Source organism: Aureobasidium namibiae (genome assembly GCF_000721765.1).
Source record: "Aureobasidium namibiae CBS 147.97 unplaced genomic scaffold scaffold_2, whole genome shotgun sequence".
Lineage (NCBI taxonomy): Eukaryota > Fungi > Ascomycota > Dothideomycetes > Dothideales > Saccotheciaceae > Aureobasidium > Aureobasidium namibiae.
The window spans coordinates 1,630,732-1,656,543 of NW_013581207.1; the positions used below are offsets into that span (position 1 = coordinate 1,630,732).

General features: G+C 51.6%; 12 protein-coding genes across 12 annotated transcripts; 6 read left to right on the forward strand and 6 right to left on the reverse strand.

Annotated features, from left to right (window-relative positions):
• Window positions 1–214: 214 nt before the first annotated feature.
• Window positions 215–1,026, reverse strand: M436DRAFT_38191 (alpha/beta-hydrolase; the record flags this gene model as incomplete). The annotated part of the gene is made up of 2 exons (XM_013575313.1): window positions 215–553; window positions 607–1,026. 2 exons carry the CDS (start codon window positions 1,024–1,026, stop codon window positions 215–217), a joined length of 759 nt encoding a protein of 252 aa, XP_013430767.1.
• Window positions 1,027–1,955: 929 nt separating this feature from the next.
• On the forward strand, window positions 1,956–3,533 carry M436DRAFT_60795 (uncharacterized protein; the record flags this gene model as incomplete). Its single annotated transcript, XM_013575617.1, has 3 exons — window positions 1,956–1,995; window positions 2,054–2,205; window positions 2,265–3,533. The coding sequence occupies 3 exons, from the start codon at window positions 1,956–1,958 to the stop codon at window positions 3,531–3,533; spliced, it is 1,461 nt and encodes a 486-aa protein (XP_013431071.1).
• Window positions 3,534–3,785: 252 nt separating this feature from the next.
• M436DRAFT_78738 (uncharacterized protein) lies at window positions 3,786–4,756 on the reverse strand (the record flags this gene model as incomplete). Its single annotated transcript, XM_013575958.1, has 2 exons — window positions 3,786–4,676; window positions 4,733–4,756. 2 exons carry the CDS (start codon window positions 4,754–4,756, stop codon window positions 3,786–3,788), a joined length of 915 nt encoding a protein of 304 aa, XP_013431412.1.
• Window positions 4,757–5,733: 977 nt separating this feature from the next.
• On the reverse strand, window positions 5,734–7,409 carry M436DRAFT_60797 (MFS general substrate transporter; the record flags this gene model as incomplete). The annotated part of the gene is made up of 3 exons (XM_013575618.1): window positions 5,734–6,254; window positions 6,305–6,694; window positions 6,743–7,409. 3 exons carry the CDS (start codon window positions 7,407–7,409, stop codon window positions 5,734–5,736), a joined length of 1,578 nt encoding a protein of 525 aa, XP_013431072.1.
• Window positions 7,410–8,370: 961 nt separating this feature from the next.
• Window positions 8,371–9,296, forward strand: M436DRAFT_78740 (uncharacterized protein; the record flags this gene model as incomplete). The annotated part of the gene is made up of 2 exons (XM_013575959.1): window positions 8,371–9,089; window positions 9,140–9,296. 2 exons carry the CDS (start codon window positions 8,371–8,373, stop codon window positions 9,294–9,296), a joined length of 876 nt encoding a protein of 291 aa, XP_013431413.1.
• Window positions 9,297–9,949: 653 nt separating this feature from the next.
• Window positions 9,950–10,942, forward strand: M436DRAFT_37751 (acyl-CoA binding protein; the record flags this gene model as incomplete). The annotated part of the gene is made up of 2 exons (XM_013575241.1): window positions 9,950–10,442; window positions 10,545–10,942. Coding segments are annotated over 2 exons (891 nt in total), but the record flags the coding sequence as incomplete, so codon positions are not given.
• A 134-nt stretch (window positions 10,943–11,076) lies between these two features.
• On the reverse strand, window positions 11,077–12,160 carry M436DRAFT_38564 (retinol dehydrogenase 12; the record flags this gene model as incomplete). The annotated part of the gene is made up of 2 exons (XM_013575383.1): window positions 11,077–11,997; window positions 12,050–12,160. 2 exons carry the CDS (start codon window positions 12,158–12,160, stop codon window positions 11,077–11,079), a joined length of 1,032 nt encoding a protein of 343 aa, XP_013430837.1.
• Window positions 12,161–12,923: 763 nt separating this feature from the next.
• Window positions 12,924–14,228, reverse strand: M436DRAFT_38072 (nucleotide-diphospho-sugar transferase; the record flags this gene model as incomplete). The annotated part of the gene is made up of 1 exon (XM_013575293.1): window positions 12,924–14,228. A coding segment is annotated over one exon (1,305 nt), but the record flags the coding sequence as incomplete, so codon positions are not given.
• A 1,616-nt stretch (window positions 14,229–15,844) lies between these two features.
• Window positions 15,845–16,726, forward strand: M436DRAFT_39189 (uncharacterized protein; the record flags this gene model as incomplete). Its single annotated transcript, XM_013575501.1, has 1 exon — window positions 15,845–16,726. The coding sequence occupies one exon, from the start codon at window positions 15,845–15,847 to the stop codon at window positions 16,724–16,726; it is 882 nt and encodes a 293-aa protein (XP_013430955.1).
• Window positions 16,727–17,174: 448 nt separating this feature from the next.
• M436DRAFT_78745 (uncharacterized protein) lies at window positions 17,175–19,734 on the forward strand (the record flags this gene model as incomplete). The annotated part of the gene is made up of 5 exons (XM_013575960.1): window positions 17,175–17,222; window positions 17,275–17,571; window positions 17,632–19,353; window positions 19,410–19,667; window positions 19,723–19,734. The coding sequence occupies 5 exons, from the start codon at window positions 17,175–17,177 to the stop codon at window positions 19,732–19,734; spliced, it is 2,337 nt and encodes a 778-aa protein (XP_013431414.1).
• A 538-nt stretch (window positions 19,735–20,272) lies between these two features.
• M436DRAFT_39033 (TPT-domain-containing protein) lies at window positions 20,273–21,963 on the reverse strand (the record flags this gene model as incomplete). The annotated part of the gene is made up of 2 exons (XM_013575468.1): window positions 20,273–21,541; window positions 21,595–21,963. 2 exons carry the CDS (start codon window positions 21,961–21,963, stop codon window positions 20,273–20,275), a joined length of 1,638 nt encoding a protein of 545 aa, XP_013430922.1.
• Window positions 21,964–22,242: 279 nt separating this feature from the next.
• M436DRAFT_38561 (uncharacterized protein) lies at window positions 22,243–25,064 on the forward strand (the record flags this gene model as incomplete). The annotated part of the gene is made up of 5 exons (XM_013575382.1): window positions 22,243–22,368; window positions 22,431–23,649; window positions 23,700–23,783; window positions 23,828–24,426; window positions 24,480–25,064. 5 exons carry the CDS (start codon window positions 22,243–22,245, stop codon window positions 25,062–25,064), a joined length of 2,613 nt encoding a protein of 870 aa, XP_013430836.1.
• Window positions 25,065–25,812: the final 748 nt, after the last annotated feature.

A 25,812-nucleotide genomic window follows, 5' to 3' on the forward strand; every position in this document is an offset into this window, starting at 1 on the left:
CCGCTGCATCAGAGGGACTTGGGATGGAAAGAGGGATCGACGAGTGAGATAGGATTGAAATCGTTTTTGGAAGAAGGACGAACATATTTCTTTCCACGCAGCGGAGGAAGCCGCTACTTCCCCTACTTGTCTTCTCAAGCGAGGGAAGGCATGAGTTGCAGGATTTAGCACATGGGGAAGTAACATTCGTTTCAGAGGGAAGTCGCAGTCCACCTCAAGCCTTCTCCAAAAATCCACGAATCGCCTTTGCTGTGTCGGCGGGCATGCTCAGGAAAGGACTATGAGCAGATTTCAAGTACGCAGTTTCCACTTCCACACCCTCGGCCCTGACAGCATTGATCATCTGCTCTTGGCCATCTTTGGTCAATGCTCTATCGTCTTCGCAGACGATGTATGCAGTTGGAATCTCGCGCCATGCAACTTTCGAAGGAGAGTTCATCACATGAGAAAGTGGGAACCCTCCCAGATTGTCAATTGCGCGCTGCGCCATCTGTTCTGGCACATCGGAGTAGAAGAAGTGCATTGGCTCCAGAGGCACGAGAGACTTGGGGTTCTGCGATGGAACTTGGTTTAGCTCACGATAATAGTAGGATAGATTTTGCATACCTGCTCATCGTCGACACGGGCGATATCAGGCCAATCTGGAAAGTCTGCACGTGTTTGGCCTTCTTTGAGCATGAACGAAGTCATGTAGATAAGCTTAACAACTCTGCCGGATGTCTCGTTTTCTTTCTTGCCCAGGCCACATGTTGCTTCCGATCCCGCCATGCCGCCGAACGAGTGCATCACAACTGCAACATCTCTGCCAGCCTCGGTGTGCAAAGTGATGGCATTGCGGATGATCGAGATGTCTTCGGTCCATGTGTTCTCGGGCAAGTCCTTTTCGTCGCTGGTGCAAGACGATTCGATACAGTCTACAGTATAGCCGGCCGAGTTGAGCTTCAGCGCGAGATGTGCGTAGTGTGCTGGCACATGCCAAGCTCCTGGTATAATCACAACGACAGGCTTTGTCTCTTGAGAAGTCATGCTTTGTTGTTATGATGTGATGGAATGGTTGTCAAGATGGTCGTGGTCCTGTAAGTGCTGATGTCCTCCCCTCATGATCATGATCCTTCGGCAATCATCTCGCCGAAGCAAGTCCGACGGTCCTTTCTTTCCCTCCCTCTTTCACGACCGACAACTTCGCTGACGAGGTGTGACTTTGAGCATGCGAGACTCTTGGTCTTCGAGACCTGGGCTCATTGAGTAGAGAGATGATCTGAACTGAAGAAGTCGCCGTCATGTTGTTGCCTCGAGCTGCACACCCGCCCTCGGAATCCGAAGATTCGACAGAAGCAACAACACACGAGAGGGTCTTGGATTCGATCCCAGGCTCCAACTATCCATGTCTCATTCCCTGGTCGGAAGACACTTATCAGTGAAGCTGTCCGCTATCAACGCATATCAACTTGCCCAGTCACGATCCTCAATAACCAGTGTCCCAGCGACCATGCCCTGATTATCATTGACACGTTATCAGCACGTCATATTTACACCACATGCCTAAACGAAGGCAACAGAATTGTGAGAACGAGACATTCAAACCTCAACCGGATTTCCCATCGTGTGGATACAGTATTTTCTTGCATAGGGCCGAAGCGACCACGGTATCGCCGGCGCATGATGAACAATGACAGCGCGGTGGGTTCGACTTCGTCCGAGCTCTTCGGAAAACTGGCTAGGAGGTGAGATTGATATGACCATTGTTGTAGCCTGCCCGAGACTCCTGCATATTATAAGTATACGAATAGCTGGTTCTGCCCTTTCTATTGCTCTACTTGTCTGCTATTCCTTATACAATTTCTAAACCATTGTGGTTTTGGTCGTACTCATCATTAAATTATAAGCACCTTGCTATAACGAAAGCGGATACCAACTGGACAAATATATAAATCACCACCACGAACACAGTCAACATGGTCAAAGTAGACTCGCCTGTGCAGGCAGCTGGATTCGGTATATCCCCTCCTGGATTCCAACATGAATGCTCAGCGCTAACATGCCTGACAAACAGAAAAACCGGCGCTGCCGCTGAGTGACGAGCTAGCACAAGAGATGCAAAAACTAGATCAGATGTTCTGGATCGATCAGCAGAAGCTGAAAGACATCACGAAACAATTCAAAGTAGAACTCGATCAAGGCCTCAAAAAGAACAACCAGAACATTGTATGTTTCTCGGACCTCGGATCATCGTTACAAACTGATCGCTAATCAACCCGTCACAGCCGATGAACATTACCTGGGTCCTGGGTCAACCACACGGTGACGAAAAAGGCAGTTTCCTGACAGTAGACCTTGGAGGCACAAACCTTCGTGTCTGCTGGATCACACTACCGGGATCGCGCGGTCAACCCAGTATCGTCCAAGAAAAGTACCAACTGTCCAAGGAAGTCAAGACTGGAACAGCAAATCAACTATGGGATGAGGTAGCCGATCGCATGCAAACCTTCATTCGAGATCAGAGACTTGACGAAAAAGCTACTCAGCCTCTGCCACTTGGCTTCACCTTCTCCTATCCTGCCATGCAAGACTTTATCGACCACGGCGTGCTTCAAACCTGGACTAAGGGCTGGGACGTCAAGGGCGTCGAAGGCGAGGATGTCACAATACAACTCCGTGAAGCAATGGAGAAGAGGAAGCTACCTGTCAAACTCGTCGCGTTGATCAACGACACGACAGGTGCTATGATAGCATCTGCATACCACGACCCCGAGACCATTGTTGGTGCTATCTTCGGAACAGGCTGCAATGCCGCATACATGGAAGACAGCGACTCCATCCCCAAAATCGCAGGACGCCTACCACCCGCCTGCCCCGTAGCCATCAACTGCGAATACGGCGCCTTCGACAACAGCCACACCGTCCTCCCAATGACCAAATACGACCACATCATCGACAAAGAGTCACCGCGACCAGGCGAGCAAGCCTTTGAAAAGATGAGCGCTGGCCTCTACCTGGGCGAGATCTTCCGACTGGCCTTGATCGACCTCGCAAAACGCAATCTCATCTTCCATAACCAGGACATTTCAAGACTGGACAAGTCTTATATCCTCGACACCGGCTTTCTCTGCGCAATCGAAGACGATCGATCCTCTGGCCTCCAAAACACAGCTACATCCTTTGAGGCCCACACAGGCATTACACTGAACACACAAGAACGCCAGCTCTGTCGCTACCTGGCAGAACTCATCGCGATCCGCGGAGCACGTCTTTGCGCCTGCGGTATCGCAGCGATCTGCAGCAAGAAAAACATCGAGCATGGTCATGTGGCTGCTGATGGCTCGGTTGCAAACAAGCATCCCAAGTTCAAGCGACGATGGGCTGATGCGTTGGCTGAGATTCTGGAGTGGGATGAGCAGAGGACGGAAGATCCGATTGTGTTGACACCTGCGGAGGATGGATCGGGTATCGGTGCTGCGGTTATTGTTGCTATGACTTTGGAGAGAGCGAGGAAAGGTGATGATGCTGGGGTTAAGGAGGCTGCTGATATGTGAAGCTAGATGTATAGGATTGGAGAAATTCAGATATTCTTGGGAAGCAGAAGAGACAAGAGACGTCACATGTGTTCGAAGGAGTTGATACGGAAAAGTTGGTCGTAAAAGCATTCAGTACGTATCAAATTGAAGTAGAGGCAAAAAAGGCGTCATCAGGAAAACCATGATACGTATGACACCCAGTCGCAGTCCATGTTTGCGAATCTCGTAAACAAAGGAGAGGCATCAGATAGCGAGAAGCGAGGAGCGAGACTAGAAGTCGCCGCCGCCGTCATCGCCACCACCGAAATCATCGCCGCCGCCGCCGTAGTCATCACCGCCACCTCCGTTCTCGTAGCCTTGCTCGTAGGCGTGGTCTTCCATATCGTCGATGCCGTTCATCAACATAGCACCACCAAGCAGACCAGCACCACCAGCAAGAGCCATGCCACCCATGCCCATACCACCGCCCGTCTTACGCTGCGGCTGGCCGTACATCTGCTGCTGTGGGTAGCCTCCGTAGCCTTGCTGAGGGTATCCGCCGTAGTGCTGCTGTTGCATGCCATAGCCACCACCGCCCATCATGCCACCAGACGGATAACCCTGCTGTCCGTAACCCTGCTGGGGACGCGAGCTGGATCCTGAGACCTTGCCGAGAAGCTTGCCCATGAGACCGCCCTTCTTGCCGCGGTCCTGGTCGCGAGGAGGCAGCTCGTTCGAGTACTGGGGCTGAGACTGGTTCGAATACTGAGGCTGGGATTGGGACTGGTATTGAGGGGTTCCAGAGCTGTAGTAGTTGTCGGATGCGCCTGTGCGAGTGGAGGATTGACCAGACTGACGAGCGCGAGCTTCTTCCTCGGCTTGAAGCTTGCGGGCAAGGGCTTCGTCGTCGTTGACGTTGTGTGCTGAGCCACCCGAGTGAATGCTTGAGCCGTAGGGGTTATTTGAACCGTAGCCGCCCTTCTCGGGACCGGTGTACTGAGACTGGTTGTGGTCGTAGCCTGGAGGAGCACCGGGAGGGGCGCCACCCGAGGAAGCGTAGGCGGGCTCGGTGGGCTTCTCCCATTGTGACTGCTTGGTGTGCAGGTTTACGAAGAACCATTGTTTGTATTGGTCGTTCCACTGGGCCTTCCAGCCTTCTGGGACTTGAGGCGGAGGAGGGCCCTGAGAGCTTGTCAGCGATCGTGTTGGTGCCTAGCTGTTTGAGGACGCGCGCATACCGGAGGTGGGGCATAGTCGGCCATGGTGTGTGTTGTGGCAAGCTGTGGTGGTGTGTCCTGGGTGTAATCCAAGAGCTTTCGAGGTGAGCGTAAGATGGACTGGGATGTCGAGTGAAGAGTGAATCGAAGGTCAAAAAGGTGGTCGAGACACGGAAGACAAGCAGGTAAATGGTCGAGGTGACCGTGGCCGTTTACACTTCACCCACGTCATTCAAGGTTCGTGGTGGCTGTGAGGGGATTGTGGCGCAGGTGAGCACTTCATTGTCACACTTCGACTTTGCCATCTTTGTCTCGGACTTTCCATGTCCTGTTTCTCGCTTCTCTTCTTCTATTGGTATCTATTCACAGGGCTGTGCCTGTATTCCACCTTGATGCAAAAGATCAATCTATCTGCCTGACACTGAGCTGCTGCCAAGTACCCCGCCTCCTGGCACTAGAAGCCAAGGACCGAAGCTGAGGTGGCGCCAAGATTAATGCACGCACCAAAGCCAATATCTCTTACAATATATGTTTTGTATCTTGACACCTGAATATCATTAAGCCTCTTTAGCTCAGTTGGTAGAGCGCGGCACTAGTAATGCCGAGGTCACCGGTTCGACTCCGTTAGGAGGCATTGATTTTTGCTCTTTCTAACTATGTCAAAACATCTCATGCTGAGTGATTGTTCGTCTGTTTTTATTTTATTTTTCCAAAGCACTCGTTGTTAGCATGCACGTGGCATACGACGCTAACACGAGTTTTGCTGGCTCCTGCTGTTTTGGAATTGAAGCCGGCACAATCCGGGACTTCAAGTTGCATAACCCTTGACAACTCGAAGCAACACTTGGTTTTGAAAGCTCATTTCTAGCGAACCAATCTGGTGAGATTCATCATACTGATTCGTGGTGCTTTCAAGAAAGGACTTTCTCTTGATGCGTAATATTAATGTTTCATCTATCATATATTATTGACGATAAGATTTCTTCTTCCAGCATCTAGTGACTCTGACAAAGTCCATGTTCTCATGTACCGCCCGTCTTCTCTTGCTTTCGTGCCTTCTTTTCTTCTTTCTTGCGGACTATGCCTTCTCTCCAATCACGTCCCCATACTGTGACTGTCCAGGTCAAGATCGCCGAAAAGGACAAGAATGCCGCACTGATCGTGCTGAACCACCCTACGCCAATGGCCTCGACAGCAGGCAAGCAAGCTGCTGTCCCAGTGGCAGCAAACAGATACCGTAGCATGTAATTACCAGCCACCACTTCCGAAGATCGCTTCTGCATCACATCCAGACAATAGGTGTTGAGTGACGGGAAGCAGAACAGTTGTGCCACGCCTTGGACAAACATGACGATGACAGGTAGAGGGATGCCGCCCTTGTCCTTCTCAATCGACCATCCGTAGATCAACATACATCCAGGGATGATGACACCCATGGAAATGAGGCAAGACCGCAGTCGATCCTCGGGTACGCGCTCACCATTGCGCTTTCCGATCCACTTCTTGACAGTGCGGTCAGCCCAGCGGCCTCCGAAGAACGTGCCTGTTTGCATGTCAGCTTTGGTAACCTGCGACGTGATGAGGCACTCATACCGAACAAATAACCGCATCCAGGAGCAATGTAGAAGAGTCCAGACTGGATTGGCGAGGTCAGGTGAAAGCGAGGGTTGATGACATATCGGATTGGTGTGAGTAGACTGTACATGTTGAAGACCAGCGATGACGAAGCAAGCCCAACAAACAGCAGATTCGGGTATCGATACAGCTTTATGACTCGAACAGGGTTGGTCCAAGACCAGATTTTCTTTGCTTGTTCGCTTTTCTTGAGGCCTTCGAGCTCGACGGATTTTTTGTAGTGGATTGTTTCTGGGAGGAAGAAGAAGCACAGCACAGTGGCGGCGACGGCTAGTCCAGTCTGTAGATAAAAGATGTCGCGCCAGCTCTTGTACGTAACGATGATACCGCCTAGTAAAGGACCCATGGCTATACAAAGTCAGATGGTACCGGCTTCACGATATAGTTGAGACTTACCAGGTCCGATGAGAGTTCCCGAGAAGAACCAACTCAATGCAGTCGCACGCTCTGTCGGGCGGTAGATGTCTCCAATACAGGAGCTACCAATGATGAGAAAGGAAGTGCCTTGGAAAGCCGTCAAGATGCGGAAGATGAAGAACGAAGCCAAGTTGGGAGCCAATGCAGTACCGATTGAGAATGCGGCAAAGAAGATGGCACTCAACAACTGAGTCCATCTTCGTCCATACACCTGACCCATCGGTCCCCAGAACATTGGAGACAGTCCCATGAATAGCATGTATAACGCGTTACTGGCATTGATGATGGTACCGGTGGTGTTGTATGTTGCTGCCACTTCAGGTACGGCAGCAAGTACAGTAGTTGATGCCATAGGAGCCAAGAAGGAACAGAAAGCCAGGACCGATACTATGCCTATCTTTTTCGAGTGAGTGAACTTGTCGTAGACTTCGTCTCCAGATTCCCGGTAAGGTATGTGGGGTATATCGTGTGCGGAGGCATGGCTCTGGATATGTACAAGATCTAGGTCGGGGTTCTTCTGATTGCCCTTTTCCAAATCCACGCCTTGGGCCTCTTCGTAAGGTTCGGGAACCTGTTCAATGGCTGGATGGACTACAGGCTCCTCTGCCCGAGTCTCTGTGGCGGTCGCGTGCTTGTTCCCCGGCATTGTGTCGTTCATATACTGATTGCCGTTTGCAGGGATTACATTAAGTGCGAGTGTACCTTATAAAGATGGTTTGTTTGCGGAAGAAATGATACAAGGCCGAATGAGTCAAAAGGCATCATGGAGATCCGAAGGATGAACAGGCCGAGAAGAATTGAGGTAGATTCGAGATAGTGATGCCGATGAGCCGGCAAAATCTTGACTTGCCGTGTGGATTCGTTGGCCTATCGACTTTTCCGCTCATCGGCGAGAATACCGCTGACGAGCGGATAATCCATCGGAGAATGTCCGCTCGCTTCGTCCATCAGAACTTGCAGTGGTTGCTTTGAGATTGTCATGTCCCACTGGATATTGTAGAATCAGATGACTGAGGGTGTCGTACTCTTGGGATGATACGCCACGACTCCTCTTGCTCACCCAAAAGTGCCAACTCGGCGTGCCGTTCCAGTCGCAAGCTGTTGCGGGGTTATAAAACTTCGACCTGAGGTCATTGACCAGCCTTCGGAAGAACCTTCGAATCCGACAACATCATCGTCCAGCACTGTCAACCATTCGACTCTACATGAGACAGCTCTGCACTTGCCAGGTGTTTTTGCTAATCGTTCGACGTTCTTTGGGAGACATGCAAAGTATTTGCTGTACTGCACTCTGGGAACATGAATGAATATCCTCTTGTCATGGTCTCGATCGTAAGTCTCTCACAAGTGTAGGTAATCGCAGCCCGTGAGATCTCTCAGATCACATTAATACAGTGGATAAGGTGTCTTTGCTGTAAAGCAAGGAACAGTCCAGAGAAATCTCATCTGCATATGTGCTCGGCTGTAGACATCTGTCGCAAGGACAACACGAGACATGTTCTTTTGATTGCATGTCTTGCAAACATGATATTCGGAGATTCTGCACTATATACTGGCCTGCTTTCTTCCATGGATTCTGGAGAACAGCTTTACCACCATTCTCAGTGATGCCTTCTTTTGCGGATCTTCCAACAGAGATCGAGTCCATAATCTTTGAATTCCTCGCCGACGATAAGGAGGCGCTATACTCTTCAATACGCGTCAGTCAGACATGGCACAACCACACTGTTGATCTGCTGTGGCAACACTCCTCGGCAGATGATCTCGCAATGATTGAAGAACTTCGCCGTCAACATTATGCCAACAAGGTTGTCAAGCTGGAGGTGAAGAGCTCATGGTGCTTTTCTCGATTTAGGTTCCTGTCGTTTCCTGCTCTCTTTGAGGTCAACCTGGGCGCGGACTACATACCAGATTATCGCCCTCGTCTCGGAACGGTACGGATCAGCTCATTTCTGCAGCCAACCTTGAAAAAGCTTCACCTCAGGGAGCTATTCGTCTTGACCGAAGATGTAATGGATTTGATATGCCTGAGGTGCCCTCTGTTGGAAGAGCTCGAGCTCGCTTCTGAACTCTCCTTCATTCATCCTGAAAAGTACCTCCTCCATTCGTCATTCAACTTCCCAAAATTACGCAGGCTTGTATACAGATGGGGTAGTCTTACCTCACGATCAGCCTTGAGACGTCTGAGTGAGCAGCTCCCATTGCTTGAGTACCTTGATCCTGGGTACCAGGACTTTGATCTCCGAGAAGAACTTGTTGGAGTCGTGTTCCCTCGGCTGAGTACTCTCAAACTACAATGCAGACCGCACCGCACCAACCCTGACTTGTATGCGGTATCAAAAACCCAGTTCTGCATGTGCTAATGATGATGTGTAGTGATCTAAACTACAAGGGAACGATAGCAGTCGATCACTTGAGCGCAATCCTACATCTTGCGCCAAAGCTTGAGACCTTCTCTCTTGGTTGGTTCAAGCTGAATCATGAGTTTTTCCGGGAGGAGATGGATGTGAACGAGCTTCGAAGCTTGCGCTGAAGTGTGGGAAGACGCTGCGGTTGTCATGAGATTCGAGCTCGCGGGGTCGAGAAGGAAAAGATAAAGGCGGCCTATTCTTTATAAGGCATAGAGATGGGGGCACAAACTTCGGATGGTGATGGGACTTTAATGGTGAGCCGACGTCGGATTTCGCATCAGAGATTAAGAATTCGACACAAAGTCACAACGAAGACTCAACACACTTATCTTGATAGTCACTCAAAGAATAAAGTCGGCAATGACAGAAGCAGAGAAAATCACATGGCGGGATGTTTAGACCAATAAAGGAAGTGATTTGTGGGTTGACATTTATACAAGCACGTGCGTCCAACAGGGTGACTAGGGCGACCTCGGCATCAGGCTATCAAGGTTGTTTGGCCGAGGGCGGCGAACTGGGATGCAATCATCTCGGGTACACGATCATGCCATGCATTACACGTCCACCTCCACTCCCAAGGAGCTGCAGAAGCCCCTCATCATATCCCTACACATAGCGCCTCGATAGTCAACTACAGACTGAGCATCGAACGAGAAGCCTGGCCAGCGCGCACCCTCCACCACCACTACCATGGCCGACTCGGTTGGTTAGCATCACATGCTCGAAGCCCCCTCACATTCCATCCACTCAGCACCACTGACACTCTTTTGACGCAAACACAGACCGAGTATTCGGACATGCGCTCAACACAGTCAACAAGATCCGCACGGGCTCGCAAAAGCCGCCCGTGAGCGAGCGCCTCCGCCTCTACGGCCTCTACAAACAAGCAATGGAGGGCGACGTCGCATATCTGCAAGAACGCCCCACCACCCACGACAAGAAAGAGCAAGACAAATGGGATGCCTGGGCCTCCAATTCTGGCTTGTCGCGCACGCAGGCGAAAAGACAGTATATCGAGACGTTGATACATACCATGCATGAGTATGCGAGTGCAACGCCCGAGGCTAGGGAACTGGTTGCTGAGCTCGAGTTTGTCTGGGATCAGGTGCGGAATAATTCGAACCCGAGTGGAAGTTCGGATGCGTCGAGTCCGTTGCGTGTGTTGCATGAGCAGAGGTCTGGCTACCCGGGTATGGTGTCGAGCTCTGCCGCTGCCTTTGCGGACGATAATGTCGCTTCGAGGCCGCTACGGATACTGAGTCCTGTGAGTCAAGCCGACGAGGATGAATTGCACGACGAGCATGACGAGGAATTTGTCGACGCGCCCATAAGCCAATACGACGATACCGAGGATCCAGACATGGACGCAGAAGATCAAGATAGAGACGATCAACAAGCCTCTCCCTCACGGCCACCGCGATCCAGGATATCAAGTCCACGCGACTCACGCTGGCGGAAGAGTATAGACACTGCTTTGGTCCGGATGACGACTGAGATTGCCGCTCTGCGAGAACAACTGGAATCGCGCAATTTCATAGCACAACAGCGGAAACGCTCTTTACTGGCTTGGGTGTTACGAGCATCGTGGTTTCTGGTCAAGCTGGTCGCTGTCGATGTGTTCATCCTCTGGCTTGTGCTACTCTATCTACGGCGAAAGAAGGATATGCGACTCGAGGGCGCTGTCAGGGTCTTGCTGGGTGATGCTGTCGCGCAGATGCAAAAAGTCGGCAGTAAAGTCAAAGTACCTACGCTGACAGGGAAGAAGTGACCGCTTCGATGTCACACCTGTGTTGGATCTCTTGTTGATACACCCTGCACGTAAAAAATTATCGAATTATGACTGTGATGAATTTGAATCATTCATATTTGCATTACATGTCGTGATATGTCAGAAGTCAATGCCTAATCCTCCTTGAAAGGGCATCCCTTGGCCGAACTCTCCGTTCTCGTCTTGGACTCGACAATCTCCGCTGTCAGTCTCATGAGACGGTCTGCCAGAGCCATGTCCTGACCCTTCTCACTCGGTGTCTCGTAAACCTTCTGAGGGGCAATGTAGTTGCCGCCAGTAGGAGCCACGGTTGCGGCATACATGGACGAAACGCAACCCTCGAACTGGCTCTTGCGGAAAGGCTTGAGTCCAACCGACATGCCGTAGCCTAGAAGAGGGAACGCCTCGTGGATGTGGACATTTGTTTGTGCAGTGTCGACAATGCCAGGGTGGATAGCATTGACGATGATGTTGGGGTGCTCGGTCTTGAGGTGCTGGTCCAGCCACTTGGCATACAAGAGGTTGGCCAACTTGCTACGTCCGTACTGAGGTTGAGGTCCGTAGTCCTTGTTCAGTTCGGCAACAGATGCAAACTCAGTCTCGCTAGGAGCCTGGGCGTGCAGATTGGAAGAAACGCAGACGATGCGGACTTTGTTGCCCTTGTCGGCGGTCTCCTTGATCGTGGGAAGCAAGTGGCTGGTCAAGACAACGTGGCCGAAGTGGTTGGTGGCCAGGTGAAGATCGATGCCATCCTTGTTCAATTGTCTGGTCATTATTCCACGGCCGGCGTTGTTGATGAGGATATCGATTCTGTCGGTTTGCGAGGCGATCTCTGCAGCGACCTTGCCGGTCTGCACCCAGTCGGCAAGATCACATTGCTTCCAGATGAACTTCTTGCGTGCCTCGGGTCCAAACTCTTCCTCGATTGCGTTCAAGGCTTCGTCGGCGACCTCTTGTCTCATGGAGGTGACGAAAAGCTTGGAGATGTTCTTCGAGAGCAGGGTGTGGGTGCATCCAAATCCGATACCTTCGCTGCCGCCGGTGACAACAGCAACCTGTTGACGCCATGTTAGGTCTCTGCTTCGTACAAGAGCCTCAAGAATTTACCTTGCCGCTGAGGTCTGGCACTTCATCCAAACTGAAGCTGTTCTCTGGGGAAGCAAGAGCATGGGCAGGACCGCCCAAGTTCTCTGCGATCGTGTTTCTGATAGTCTCCATTGCGCCTGAAATGCTTGGAACCTCACTCATTGGTTTGATTTGCTGATGTATTGCAAACGCAGAAAAGGGCCCAGCAGTGCATTATAAACAATACCCCTCATCTCCAAGTCGTGATGTCAGGTCGTCCCAAAATAAGGTGGACCCCAAGGAGAAGCCTCCCGATCCACGATGCAGGAGTTTGTATGACGACGGGCGCGGTCATGAATGCTTCGTGGTGCCTGATTGGGCATATCTGATCCTTGTATCCATCTTATCACTCGGCAATGGCCCGTCCCGTTTCCTGGGGTGCATCCCCTCAAGTGCGGATGCAACGACATTTCTCTTTCGTACTCAACCCGGCGATCGAGATGTTGAGATTGGGATTGTTGAGCTACTAAGGTACCTGGGCAGTGAGCTGAACATTTGCATGCTCTTGACTTTATATGCATGTGGCTCACTCAGCTTGTTGCGAGTTGCTCCTATAAGCTGCTTCGCCCTTACAACTAGTACCTAGCTCCTCAGATGCAAGAATGACATGAATACATCTGAGAAGTACAGTGCGTTGATGATCATCTGAAGTCCAGATCGGGCCAGATAAATCTAGATGGACGGAGTACGGGAGTATGTGATGCGTAAGTGTTGATCACAAAGCCTGATAGAATTTCGTTCAGTTACACTTTCTGAATGTGTATAGATATGTTTGTACAGAGGCTGACGACTAAGATGGTGAGTAAATCCTGCGTAACAGGTAGGAGCCGTAGCCCATGGCTCGAGCTCGGTGTCGTTATGTGGCAAGGGAACCCCATGAGTTCTCATCCTCGTCCACGCCAAAGACCTTGATAATGTGCTCTTCAACCAGTTCGCACGTTCCTTTCTTCCACTCTCGAGGAGCATCTGCTTTCCAATGTACGAAGACGCCTCCAAGAGTGCAGGCGACATGCCTGATTTCTGCCCAAAGTTCTCGCTCGACATCCATGCCAAAAGTTTGGATGGTCTGCTCTTTATCTCCCCATAGTCGACGGTGTTCGCCAGTCTGGTGATTGATGGCTGGTCCGTCCTGGTTGAACAATGTGTTGGGGTCCATCTTCGGGAAGTTTGCATGGATAGTAAATGGCATCGGCTTGACGAGTGCAACATAGTCATCGACAGGGTTCGACTGAAGCATGGCCACTCCGCGCAACTCTCCGTTGTCGTCGTAACCGAGAATCCTGACGGGGTCAGAAACCTGGTAGAAAGTTGCATCGACAGCCACTGCACCCGCAAGGAACGTTTCTTTGTCCCCTTCGCCCGGACCTCCTTGGGTGAGTAGGGGATAGTAGTGCGAAGGTCCATAGTAGTTATAGTATGTAGACACCAGCAGTGCTGCCGAGTGGGTCCGCTTGGACACAATGACTTGACCCGATTCCGTTGATGCTCTGACTGTAGTCAGAGGACAAGGTTTTCCTTGGATTTTGTAGAACTTCTCGGAAGCCGACGAAACCCAAAAGTCTGGCCATGTCACTAGACCAGTTGACGTGAATGGTTCTGTTTTGAAAGCGTGGTCCACATTGTGTACAGGAAAATTGTCTGCGTCGAGCAAGAGCACATCTTCGAAGCTCGAGAACAACACCGAAAATATTTTATACTGGTATTTCTCGAGCTTGACCAGTCCAGAAGGGAAAAAGTCGTCCAGAATCACGCAGCGAGCGTTGAGAGAGGGAAGCAGTTCTTGACACAGATAGTTATCGCCGCGTGCTTCATCGGCTCGTAGGAAGAGTTCAACTGGCAGGATACTACCGGAGCGCCTGAGCATGCGGAGGGACACGATGAAGATTGGCAGGTGTGCTCCGCCTGCAGTGGAGACTATGCCACGAGATCCTGGCTTGTAGGGCAATGTCAAGTTGGAAATTTCCTCAACGAAATTCTGATGTGCCAATCGCATCTCCTCGACCTGGGTAGGAGTGATTGGCACATAGTCCGGTCGCTTCAACGGCTTGTTTTTGTTGTCGTTGAAGCCAATGGCAGAGATACTGTTGGTTTTAGTCAAGGATGGTACCCGGGGCTTGGTCTCCTTCAGGATGCGGACTAGTCTGCGACTGAAGTGAACGTAAGCATCCCCATCTTCGGGCTCAGAGGATTGCCAGCCAAGGATGCTTGCAGCATTCCTGCGACGCTCGTCAGCTCTGCGCACCCAACACTCGACGATAACACGAGCACATACGACTCTATCGTTGCCGGAGCCGATGAGAAGTCGCCGCCAAGGATGAACTTCCACACGAGCACTATGAGACAGGCAATCACAACAGCCTTGCGGAGACGTGCAGGAAAGCGGATCATCGTCCCTCTCCGCCTTGAAAGCTTAACCTCTCGGTGAGGGGAAGACGGGGGTGACCAGAAAACTCGAGTCCAAGGCTTGTGGGATGGCGGGTGTGTCTATGTGAGCATGTCGAACAGAGACTAGAGTTGTTGCACGATTGACGATCTACCAAAAGCCAGACTGTCTAGGTTCTAGCCCCGAACGCCGCTGTTTGGTTGAATCTGAGTCGATGCGCCAACAGCTTTGGATGCGGGGGGAGTTTTGACGCCGTGTCAGAGTGGGGCTCTCGGTTGGTTCGGTTGGTCGCTCCGGCCGCCGAGCCTTGACACGGCAAGCGGGAGCGTTCTCGAGCCTTCGTCCATCAACCTATCACTTGACTCCCATCTTGCGTATACTCCGTGTCGAGGAAGCTAAAAGAAACCCCTCCAACGCTTCTGGCCCTTGTCGGCAACTTGTTTTTCTTGCTCGATCGATTGTGGTGCTCGGACTTGTTCGAACAGCTTGTCTCAAATCGCAGACTTGGAGGGTTGGAAGAGTATCGCCGACGCGTAGTTGCCCTAGTCAGCATCCAAGCAGAATACCCCCGAAGACATCGATAGATGTGTATCGAATCTTCATGAGTTTGCGAGCACTTTACATGGTTCTTCCAGTGTTTTTCTTGTTTCGTTACGAAGCTAGGCTTGCGAGGCTGGACCTTGCAAGTTGCCATCGCTGGAAATGGCAACGCGATCCCAGCCGTCGTCGAAGAGTCGTTTATACCTCGTGCTTGTTTCTAGCTGTACCGTAACGTTGCAAGCTATTCGGTCTTTGTCTTCGGATCGCCCGGCTCTGGTTTCCAGCTCTCTGTGCCTACATGCAGTGAACATGCGTTTGTCGAGGGACTTCATCAATCCTTCCCCCAGGCTACCGAGTGTCTCCGAGAAACTCACCACATTGCCCTGCTACTTTACGTGATATGGACGATGGAATCGAGATATGAGAGGGGACCGCAGCTTGTGCATTTGTTTTGCCCTAGCTGTCACTGCCTGTCGGATTCAGTTCAGAAAAGATCGTCGTTCTCGCGCAAACTTGCTCCTCGTGGTCGACATAGCTTGGCACTAGATACACAGAGTCTGAGAGCTTAAGCTCTAATATGTAACTCGCCGTTCTTTCCTCCTCAGCCTCTAGTGTGTTTCGCCAAGTTCGAGAACAATACAAGTCACTTTGTCCTCCCCTCCTTCAATACCCCTCGATTTTGTCAAGGCTTATTGTACATCCTCGAGCGCTTCCAGGTTTATCGCTATCATTCTTCGAGGCTTTCCATTGATAATCAATCGCAGTCCCTGGAGACCAATCCAGCGCGATAAGTTGTTGATCTTCCGATCCTTTCCACAACGACTTGCGAACTTAAGAATTCACTATAAGCTTCGATGGCCCAATACACAAACCACCCTCGTCACACCAGCTTCGCTGAAGCTCTCCCAGGTATCCTTGAGATGCAGTATCAGCCAATATTCCAGCCGGTCGAGCATGATCCGAACATGCGATCGTTCCTCTTGGAAGCACAGGCTCAGGCTCAGGCACAGCCGCAAATTTATGGATTTCCTCCACCAACCGGAAGTTCCATGGACTCTGGATACGCTGGCGACGACGCCAACCCGTTTGAGAACGGCAGCCTATGTGCGGACTTCAAGATGGTCTATGGCCAGCAAGTCAATGCCGCAGTTCCGAGCTTCGACGCGTACAGCTTCGTGACCAACGAGCAGCAAGTCAATGGTCCCGGCCAAGCCTTCATGCCGGTCGATTTCACAGCGACTTTAAGCCACAACTTCAATCCGATGAAGCAGGATGCCACAATCTCACAGAGTCCAAACACACCAACACTAGTGACCGACGACGCAATCAGTGTCAAGAGTGAGGATGGCTTTTCAGATGCCGCGTCACCCAAGGATACGACGCACCCAAGAAGCCAGCTCCCCAAGCGCCCTGATACGATCAGACGAACGGCAACGGAACCGTCGATCGAGAACCGAGCGGGCAGCATGCAGCGTACAGGGATCAAGGAAGGTCGACGAGGCCGAAAGCGAATCCCACACACGGCGGTGGAGCGTCGATACCGCGAGAACCTCAACTCACACCTGGACAACTTACGAAAAGCGGTGCCGCACGTACAAGCAGCTCAACGCCGCCGAGCGAGCGACATCAATGACCCGATGAAGCCAAGCAAGTGTGAGGTACTGTTAGGGGCGTTGGAGTACATCCACCAGTTAAGGAAAGAAAACGAGGAATTGAAGCGAAGGTTGGGTGAATGAGCAACGAGTGATTGAACAAGACAAAAAACACAACGACGAAGGTGGTTACCAAGACGAAGCCTGTAGAGAAAGCGCATCACTTACATGCTATGCGGGCGTTTGGGACCGGACAAGGCGATTCATTGTAGGCTGTATCGTAACTTGATAGAACCAGGCTCATGATCTAATAACTCTCTCCTATGTAGACACAAAATTGACCATGAAGGTCTTGCAAGGTGGAAGATGTAGAGATGGGAGATTTGACACGACTCCTGAAACGAACCGAGAAGGAGTCGCTTGGCACGTGCGCGTCATATTGATGAACCCTTGAACCTTTGAGATCAACAAGGAATCACCGCAGCATACGAATCCAGTCGTAGTGCAAATCGCTCGTCATTCGCCATGTCTCCTGAGCGGTAGACTCGACAGCACGATCCGTAGCACACAAGCCTTCGACAGCTGGAACAAGATGGCAGACTCGGCTGCCCCCGAATTGGCAGCGGCCCTGCTCAAATGGGTACCACACCACGACACACCCAAACAATCATACAGTCTGCTGACATGGCCAGGTGCAAGCATTCCAAACGTCCAAGAAAGTAGAGAGCTGGGAGGACATACAAGACGGCCAAGTCCTGTGGGACATTCTCCAGGACATCGACCCGGGCTACTTTCAAGACGACCTCCCAGAAGCTCCCGCCAAAACAAGAGACCACTGGATCCCACGGTGGCAGAACCTCAAGCATGTCAACCGTCTGGTCACTGCCTACCTCAGAGACTCGAGCGGCTCCATCGAGAACCCTGCAGGCAGCCGTGACCCAGACCTCAAGGCGATTGCTACAGATGCTAGCCCGACCGACACCGTCATGGTGTGTCCCTGCCATACCTCCGCTCAAATATAACCTCCCGGCTAACATCTCTCCTTGCAGCTGCTCAAAACCATGCTCCGTGCCGCCATGTATTCGCCCGAGTCCAACCAGAGAATGGGCCGCATAGTCGTCGGCCTTGGTCCTGAGGTCGCTGTCACCATTGCTGCAGCCATGAAGCAAATGGAAGACACGGACACACCGCAACCAGGCGTCGCCGATCGATCTGACTTCGAAGTCACTTCCGAAACATCAACCCCCGCCGAGCCTATGCTTGAGAAGCCTGCCGTTTCCGTCAACGATCGTCTCTCCTTTGGTACTTCCGGCGAACGCGATCCCGAGTTGGAACAAGAAGAGAAGCTCATCCAGGCATACAAAGTAATCAAGGACTTGGAAAACAACAATGCGAAGGCTGCGAACGAATTGGAAGAGCTGAGACAAGACAAGGAGGAACTGCAACAAGCATTCGATGCCTTCAAGTATGAAGTCGAAAATCAGGGTCGCAAGGCTGCCGAGAACGACAACATGAAAGACATGCAACTCAAGGCAGAAAGAGATCGAGATTACATTGCAGAATTGGAGGCAGAACTCGAGACCCTGAGAGACAAGTCGCAAGCCCAGGAACGCCAAATCGAGCGGTACAAGACAGACACAGACGCAAAGCAGAAGCTGAGAGATGACATGCAACTTCTTCGAGCCGAAAGAGACGATCTGCTGCAGAAAACGCGCATGAACGAGAACCTCAAAAAGAAGATTCAGGCATTACAGGACCAGGAGAAGGCCAATTCTACTCTGAGAGAAGATCTTCGTTCAGCCAACGACAGGCTACAAGATCTGGACCGCCTAAAAGACCAATGCACCACCCTGCAGAAAGCAAACGCTGAGAATCTGAAACTCATCGCCAATGGTGAACAAGAAATATTCGACCAGAAAACGACTCGCAAACGCATTGAACATGAATACAAGGTCCTGACCCAGAAGTGGGAAGCGGCTAAGGAGCGGCAGGTCAAAGATCACGAAAGTATCACTGAACTCGAGAACAAGCTGCAAACTCTCGAGATTGGAGGGTCGAACCCCAGTGGTGCCAACGGCGGACTTGATGGAGAACTCGAAGCTTCTGAGAAGGCGAGAGCTGAGAGGGCAATGACCAGAAGCCAGACCGACACAATCCCCTCAGCTGACGCCACGATCCTGCAACAGAAGCTCGATGCCATCACCGCGAGAAACCACAAACTGGAAACCGAGTATCTAGATATTCTGTCGGACAAATTGGGCCTGGAGACTGCCTTACAAGACCTCCGTGAACCAAGTCGAGAACCAGAAGAAAACGTACCATTCTTGGAACAACGCAAGAAGCTGCAGGCAGCTCAAGCTGAGATACAAGACATGCGCAACCAGCATTTTGGCACAAATACTGAGATGGCCAACATCAAGGAGAGGCTCATGGCTGTGCAGAAACAACTCACTGACAAGGACGTGCAGCTTGACGGTAATGCAGAGTATCAGACCTTGACCGATCGATACTCTGAATTGCACAAGCACAGCGAAGGTGTCGAAGCAGAATTGGCAGAACAGCGCGCTTTGTTGCGACATGCTCTGCTCAATGCTGCACAGTTGCTGAAGGAGCCTGCTGAGAGTCGCAACGAGAACGAGTACAAGCTGCTTCTACAGCAGTTGCAAGCAGTCAGGGATGCGCCAGACGATGATGAGCTCTTGGAGTCCACGGCCGCGCAACTTGCGGACCGTATGGAGCAAGCACGTTCCGACACTATTGCTGCAAACAAAGTAAACCATCTAGCCAATGCTTCTCCACGGGAATATACTGACACACCTCCTCCTAGCTCGCCGAAGACCGCGCAACAGAAATCACGACACTCAAGAAGCAAATCAGCCCGCCAACAACGACAGCGACCGGCAACGTACCTTCAGCCGAATTCGCAGCACTACAGCGTGAGAACAAGCTCATGACATCCGCATGGTTCGACCTCAGTAGCAGGCTGCAGAGCAATACCGTCATGTTGGGTAGACGCAAGGAGAGTCCCAAGAGCTTTTTGGGCAAGCAGCGGCAGCTGGTGACGCCTGGGTTGGTGTCTGGACAGGTGAGATGAATATGCTGATAACTATGCATGGTTCAAAGACTGACATTTTGAGTAGCATCGTCGTTAGATGGAAGAGGTAGATGAGCATTGTCAGAATAGAGTGATATCCACACGGTATCTTGAGCGATCATACAACGCGATGAACAAATTTGTACTTGGCGACGACTTGACCATAGGCATGTTGACAACGAAGAGACGAAGTGATGGGCATCGAGAGTGTGAGCATGGATCGTGAGGGATATACACGACGCAGGTTGTGGCTAATCATCGGATCCTGAATCTGGCCAACCAGATTCAACCCTTACAAGCTAAGGTGATGTGGTGTAGTGGTAGCATGTGTCGTTGTGGAGGTTAAAGTCCAGCAACGCCGACCCGACGGCGGTTCGATTCCGCCCATTGCCAGGATCTTTTTTTTGTGCTTTTTGTCTGCGTACAGCAAGCAATCGATATGTGTCCAATAGAGATTGTATGCTCTTAATAATCATTGCGGCGACCTGTAAGCATTGTTTTGTTGTCTAACATGAGAGAGTCACGGAGTGCACTATCAAAGATTAACATCTATTCATTTTTCCTCGTCAAGTGTACCGAGATACAAGTGGCTGCTTCTATCTGACACCTATACTCTGTTTAGGACCAAAGCGATCTTCTGAATTCCACGTCTCCTCCGCCTTGGTGCCGGGAGGCAGCCACGAGCCAGGCGAAGCATTACTCGATGCTCTGGCACGCATACTGTGCTCGGCTCCATTCGGCAGACCATAGCCCCCGTGGGAGGGTGGGCCATAGTTGGCGGGTGATTGCGAGTAAAGGTTTGCATCTGACTTTTTGTTCTCTCCACCCGCTAGAGGAAGTAGTGTGTCTTTTCCTTCTTGCAGGGCGCGAGCGCGTTTGTCTGCTTTTGCGGCATCGCTGGTGCGGTCGTAGAGGTAGAGACCGAGGATCGTGAGGCCGATGCCAAAGCCTTGGATTTTGGTCATGGGGTTGCCGAACCAGATGATTGCAAAGACGATGACGAAGACGCGCTTGAACAAGCTGGCTACGCTGTAGGTGACTGGAGAAACGAGACCCAGCAAGACAAAGGCAACGAGATTTTGACCAAAGTGGAAGGAGCCGTTGAAGATGAATTCGAGACCCAGGCGGGCGTGGTCGAGGGAGCCAGGGCGTTCGGATAATTCGATGGAGGCGTCGGCTAGGAAGTCGCCGATCATTGAGAAGCCTTCTGACCAGAGCCAGATGGGTAGAGTAAAGATGAAGGCAAGACCGGAAGAATAGCACAACAGGTTGAGCTTGTCAGGCTTCTTGTTACGCGTGCTGAAACCATCGGCCTCGGCTTTGGCGGCCTCATTGAACAGCTTCTTGGACACGATGTTCTGAGTGACGAACAAGAGCGCACTGCCGAATGCGTATACGAGGCCCAGCAAATTTGCTTTGAAGCTAGCGGAGCAGGCCATGACAACACCCAGGGTCAGGGGTACGAGCGACATGTAGGTGGCATACGAGTATCGGACATCGAAGACGAAGCGGTAGGCGAGGACTGTAAGGAGAGGCGACAGGCCCTTGATAGTGTGGACGAGCGAGACTGGGATGCGACTCATGGCGTCTGAGCTGAGGATATGGCCACCGATTTGGAAAGCAGTCAGGGGTAGGGTGGTCATGATGAGTTCACGGGAAGGCTTGCGAATACCGTGACGTAGTACAGGCATCGAGTTCCGGAGAGGTGGGTGGATGCGAGCAGCCCAGGACAGCAATAGACACCACGAGCATACAAACATGAATTGGATCAGAGTCAAGGTCACGGGCTTGGGCAAGGCGGTCAGGATGGCCTTGGACGAGGTATTGGACATGATCGAGGTTGTGTACCAGATGGCACACAGGAACTTGGGCCGAAGAGTAAGCACGGGAATGCGTTTGTATTCAAGCTGCAACGTACAATGAGCCGTCCAGAGACCGGGGCCTTGAGAGCGTCGGCTATCTCGTGGGCGTTCTGGCTGACGCTGCCTCTTCTCCCTCGTACTGTCCGAATTGCCTCGCTCAAGCTCTTTTGTCTTCCATGGCGGCCCACTGCTCCGCCGGCATTGGGCGTCCAACCGTTCGTGGTGTGCGACCCTCTGCGCGCCTGCCAACGCTCATTGCTGTGCAGATGGTTTGGCAGCCCGAGCGGTTGTGGCATAGGTGACGCTGGAGTCGGGTCGTAGACATGCTGTGTCGTCTGCAGCGTCTCATCTGAGAAACTTGGGAACTTGAAGGTTGCTGGTGACGGCGAGGTCGAGCTCCGTCGGTCGAATTGCGACGCCGACATTGCTGTACAAGCTTCGAGAGTGCGGTCTTGTTTGTTCGGATCGAGTCGACTACAGTCAATCCATCGAGAGCAAATCCGGTCAGATGCGCATTCAACCCTTGGACATGAGTTTCATTGTTGCCAGCTTGGGATGGACAGACTGGCGAGGTGTTTGATCTCCATTGCCGTCATGCGGCAAATGCCGCCCCCGTATCTGAAGCCTGAAGCTTTCTCCCTTCTCTCCTTGTTCAATCGTTCAAATAAAACACGTCCTTTGTGTCAACGGGTCATGTAACAGATATGAAGCTTGCTTCCCTATTTCTCAACGCTCTTTGGCGTGTCCAGCAGCCTGTCAGCACACTTGTGCAGACAGGCAAATGCCCGCTGGCCTTCTCCACGTCGTGGGAGGTCATGGGTCCCTTCCAAGTCGGCACTCGAGGCATGATGCATCCATCATCGCTGGATGCATCAGAAACTGATACTGCAAGATAGAAGCAACGTGGGGCGCCGACCCACTTGAATTCTTTGGTGGCTTCCGCTCCTTGAAGTATAATGAAAATGCAAGGTTTCCAAGCTCTCTGGCCCCTAATGCAACGGTATCCTGGTCCACCACTACAGCTCAACACTCGTCTTGCGATACTTTGTCCGCTCGGGTTGGTCTGTCTGTAGCATTTCCTGACATCGATCTGGACTTCCTCCAACGAATCTACGGTTGGGCAGCTCTTCAATACCAAGGCTGGGCTCGAGGCTTCCTCCACGTCAGTGACGAAGAGCCCCTCACTCTGACTCTTGCAACAGACAATCTGCTCGAGTTCTACCTCGATGGGAAACATCACTTCGGCGGAGATTATTATGCTTTTCGGAGAGCGCCAATTGTGCTATACCTCGAGCCAGGAGACCACATTGTTGACTTGCGATTCGTCCGCGATGTGCGAGTCATGGGTGGCATTGGTTCTCCGACAATCGATATACAGCTCGAAGCACGATCTTCGACCCGGGACCTTCACATCGCTGCAGACGATGCTCTCATGCCTGACCTGGTCAATGGACGTTTGGCAAGCATGTTGGGTTCTATTCAGGTTCGTAATGACCATGTGCATGACATTGAGATTTTCGCAATCTCTGCGAACGATACCTCTTACTTTGTGTGGCTCTTGCAACCTGATGAGTTCTTGATTGTCGCTGGACAGACCAGACCTGTTGCTGTGGCTATCTCATGCAAGACGAACTGCGGTCCATACCTCGGTATTGACGTAGAGTATGGTATCGTTGGTCAGAGTCGGTCTCAAGCTTCCGTGTTGCATCTTGATCATCACTTCGCTCAGCGGGAAATGTATGAACCACTGAAGGTGACTTTTTATCATCCAGCTGGAATGGTATCTTATGCGATTCTGAAGCCTCCACCATCGAACATCTCCTGTCCTCTAGACTTGGAGGGATCGTTGCCGGTATTCTTGCAGTTGCACGGCGCGGGCGTAGAGGCTGACAATGAAATCGTGAGGCATGCTTTAGATTCGGTGGACCTCTGTGCTTGGTCTTTGTTTCCCACTGGATCAACTCCATGGAGTGGTGACGATTGGCATGTTTGGGGCTTCGCTGATGTAGAGGCTGCTATTGAGGCAATCCCTGCATGGATAGAGAGCATCGGGTGGGACGGTCCCGGCGTGAATACAAAGCGTTGGCTTGTTGCTGGTCATTCCAATGGTGGTGAGTCACTATTTGAATGCGTGTCTGCACATACTAAGTGACTATTCTAGGGCAAGGAACCTGGTATGCTTTGACGCATCGCCCCGACAACGTGTTCGCGGCTGCTCCTATATCTGGCTATTCATCCATACAGAGTGAGTCAATCGATCCTCGTTGTACTCTTGAGCTAACACTCTAGACTATGTGCCGTACGATCTTTGGCAGCCAATGCCCCCTTCAGTACGTGCCCTGTTGGATGCGTCGTTGAGCAGTCACCGGCATGAGCTGTTGCTGGACAACGTGAAGGGTATTAGTATCCTGCAACAACACGGAAGCATAGACGACAACGTTCCCGCTTTCCACTCGCGGCTGATGAATCAATTGATCAACACGCAGGGCGCAAACGCATCGTATATTGAGCTCCCAGGAAAGAATCACTGGTTCGATGGGATCATCACCACGCAGCCCTTACGCGAGTTCTTCGAACAAGAACTCAACAACTTCGCACAGCTCTTACGTGCTCCTGAAGCTTTCACCCTAACGGTCGTAAATCCAGCAGATTCGGGTCCAAAGTTCGGAGTGGAGATCCTCTATTTGCGTCGTCCAGGCCAGCCAGGAAAGGTCCATGTATCCTTCTCTTCGTCGGATTGCATTCTCCAAAGCTCCAACGTTCTGAGCTTGCGCTTGCCCGACATTTATCCAAGAACACATGGCATTGTTGTCGACAATCAAAGGATAGACTTGTCTCTCCAGGCTAAGAGCAGTGATCTGTGGCTTTTCCCAGATGGCACCTGGAAGGTATGTGTACTGTCGACGAGATGTTTGCTTCTGGCAATGCTGACCAGTACAAGATTCTTTCAGAACATCAATTATTGGCATTGCGAGACCAGAATCAGCTAGGCGGCATGGATGCCATATTCCGCACTCAGAACACTCTCCAAATCATAAGCCACTCTCAGGAATGTCGCCATACTGCTGTCCAGATATCCCGTAATTTCTGTCAATACCTCGGTGCCGACACAGAAGTCCTGGAATCTGGTTCAAAGCCAGCAAAGCAATACAGCAACGTTGTTCGTGTTGTCCGCTCGGATAATCCACCCGCTGGCCATCTTGAGGACTTTGCTCTCCAGGTAGATTCTTCCACCGGCATCAGTATACGCACATCGAGCGGCCAGATCAAGTATCCCAGCTCGGCAGGTTTAGGTGCCATATTCCTAAGACCGCTGCCAGCAGGAGCGGTGGAGTTGGTGGTATGGGGTCATGATGCAGACGGATTGGACGTAGCATCACGCCTTGTACCCATGCTTCCAGGGGTTGGGCAGCCAGACTTTGTTGTAGCAGACAGGCGGATGCTCTTGGAAGGTGCAGGCGGTGTCCTGGCAATGGGATCTTTTGATCATCTGTGGAACGTAACAGAGAACTCATACTTTACTTGAGATAGTAGAGTCCCGAGACCAAGCGCACGACCGGCGTTAACACCGATATCTCCATGGACTAGACTCCGCTGTCTACAATCGTCACTTCCAGTCGTGCTGAAGGGAACTGAATACTGTAGATTTCCCAGCGGGTGGACCGTGCGCACGGACTTCTTGTGGTCGCTGTCAAGGAAGGCATCTACCTCACCCACCCACTTCCTAACCCACAATCCTTTCCACCCTTTTCTCGCATAGAACTGTGCGCACGCTCTTGTTCTAACTGTTGTCGCTCCTTCATCCCAGTTGCCGTTGGACGATCTTCTAATTGCAAAGAGCTAGCCGGCATCTTTCTTGTCTGCGCCCAATTCTTGGTCCACTCCTACCATAGCATCTTCCTTTCCAAGTAAGCATCAACCCACCCTACCTACCAACGATCTCTGGATCATACACCTCTCTCCCATTGCCTTCCGTCCTCTCTCATCTTCCAATACTCGCTGGAACCATCATGGCTTCTTTGAGTCTGGACGGATCACCGACTCCTCGCAAGAAGACGCCTCTTAACTTCTTCCTCAACACTGAAGACCAATTCGAAGACGAGAACGCTCACATCTCTGGTGGTGCTGTAGGTTCCGATACTGTAATCATGCTGCATTCCTTCGACTTAACCTTGGCTTCGCAGCAACCTAAGCGTGACTCCAACACACCCAACTTCAACGCCATGCCTCTGGCTACTTCTCGCTTCAGCAACCAGCTGCCTCCCCCACCTCCC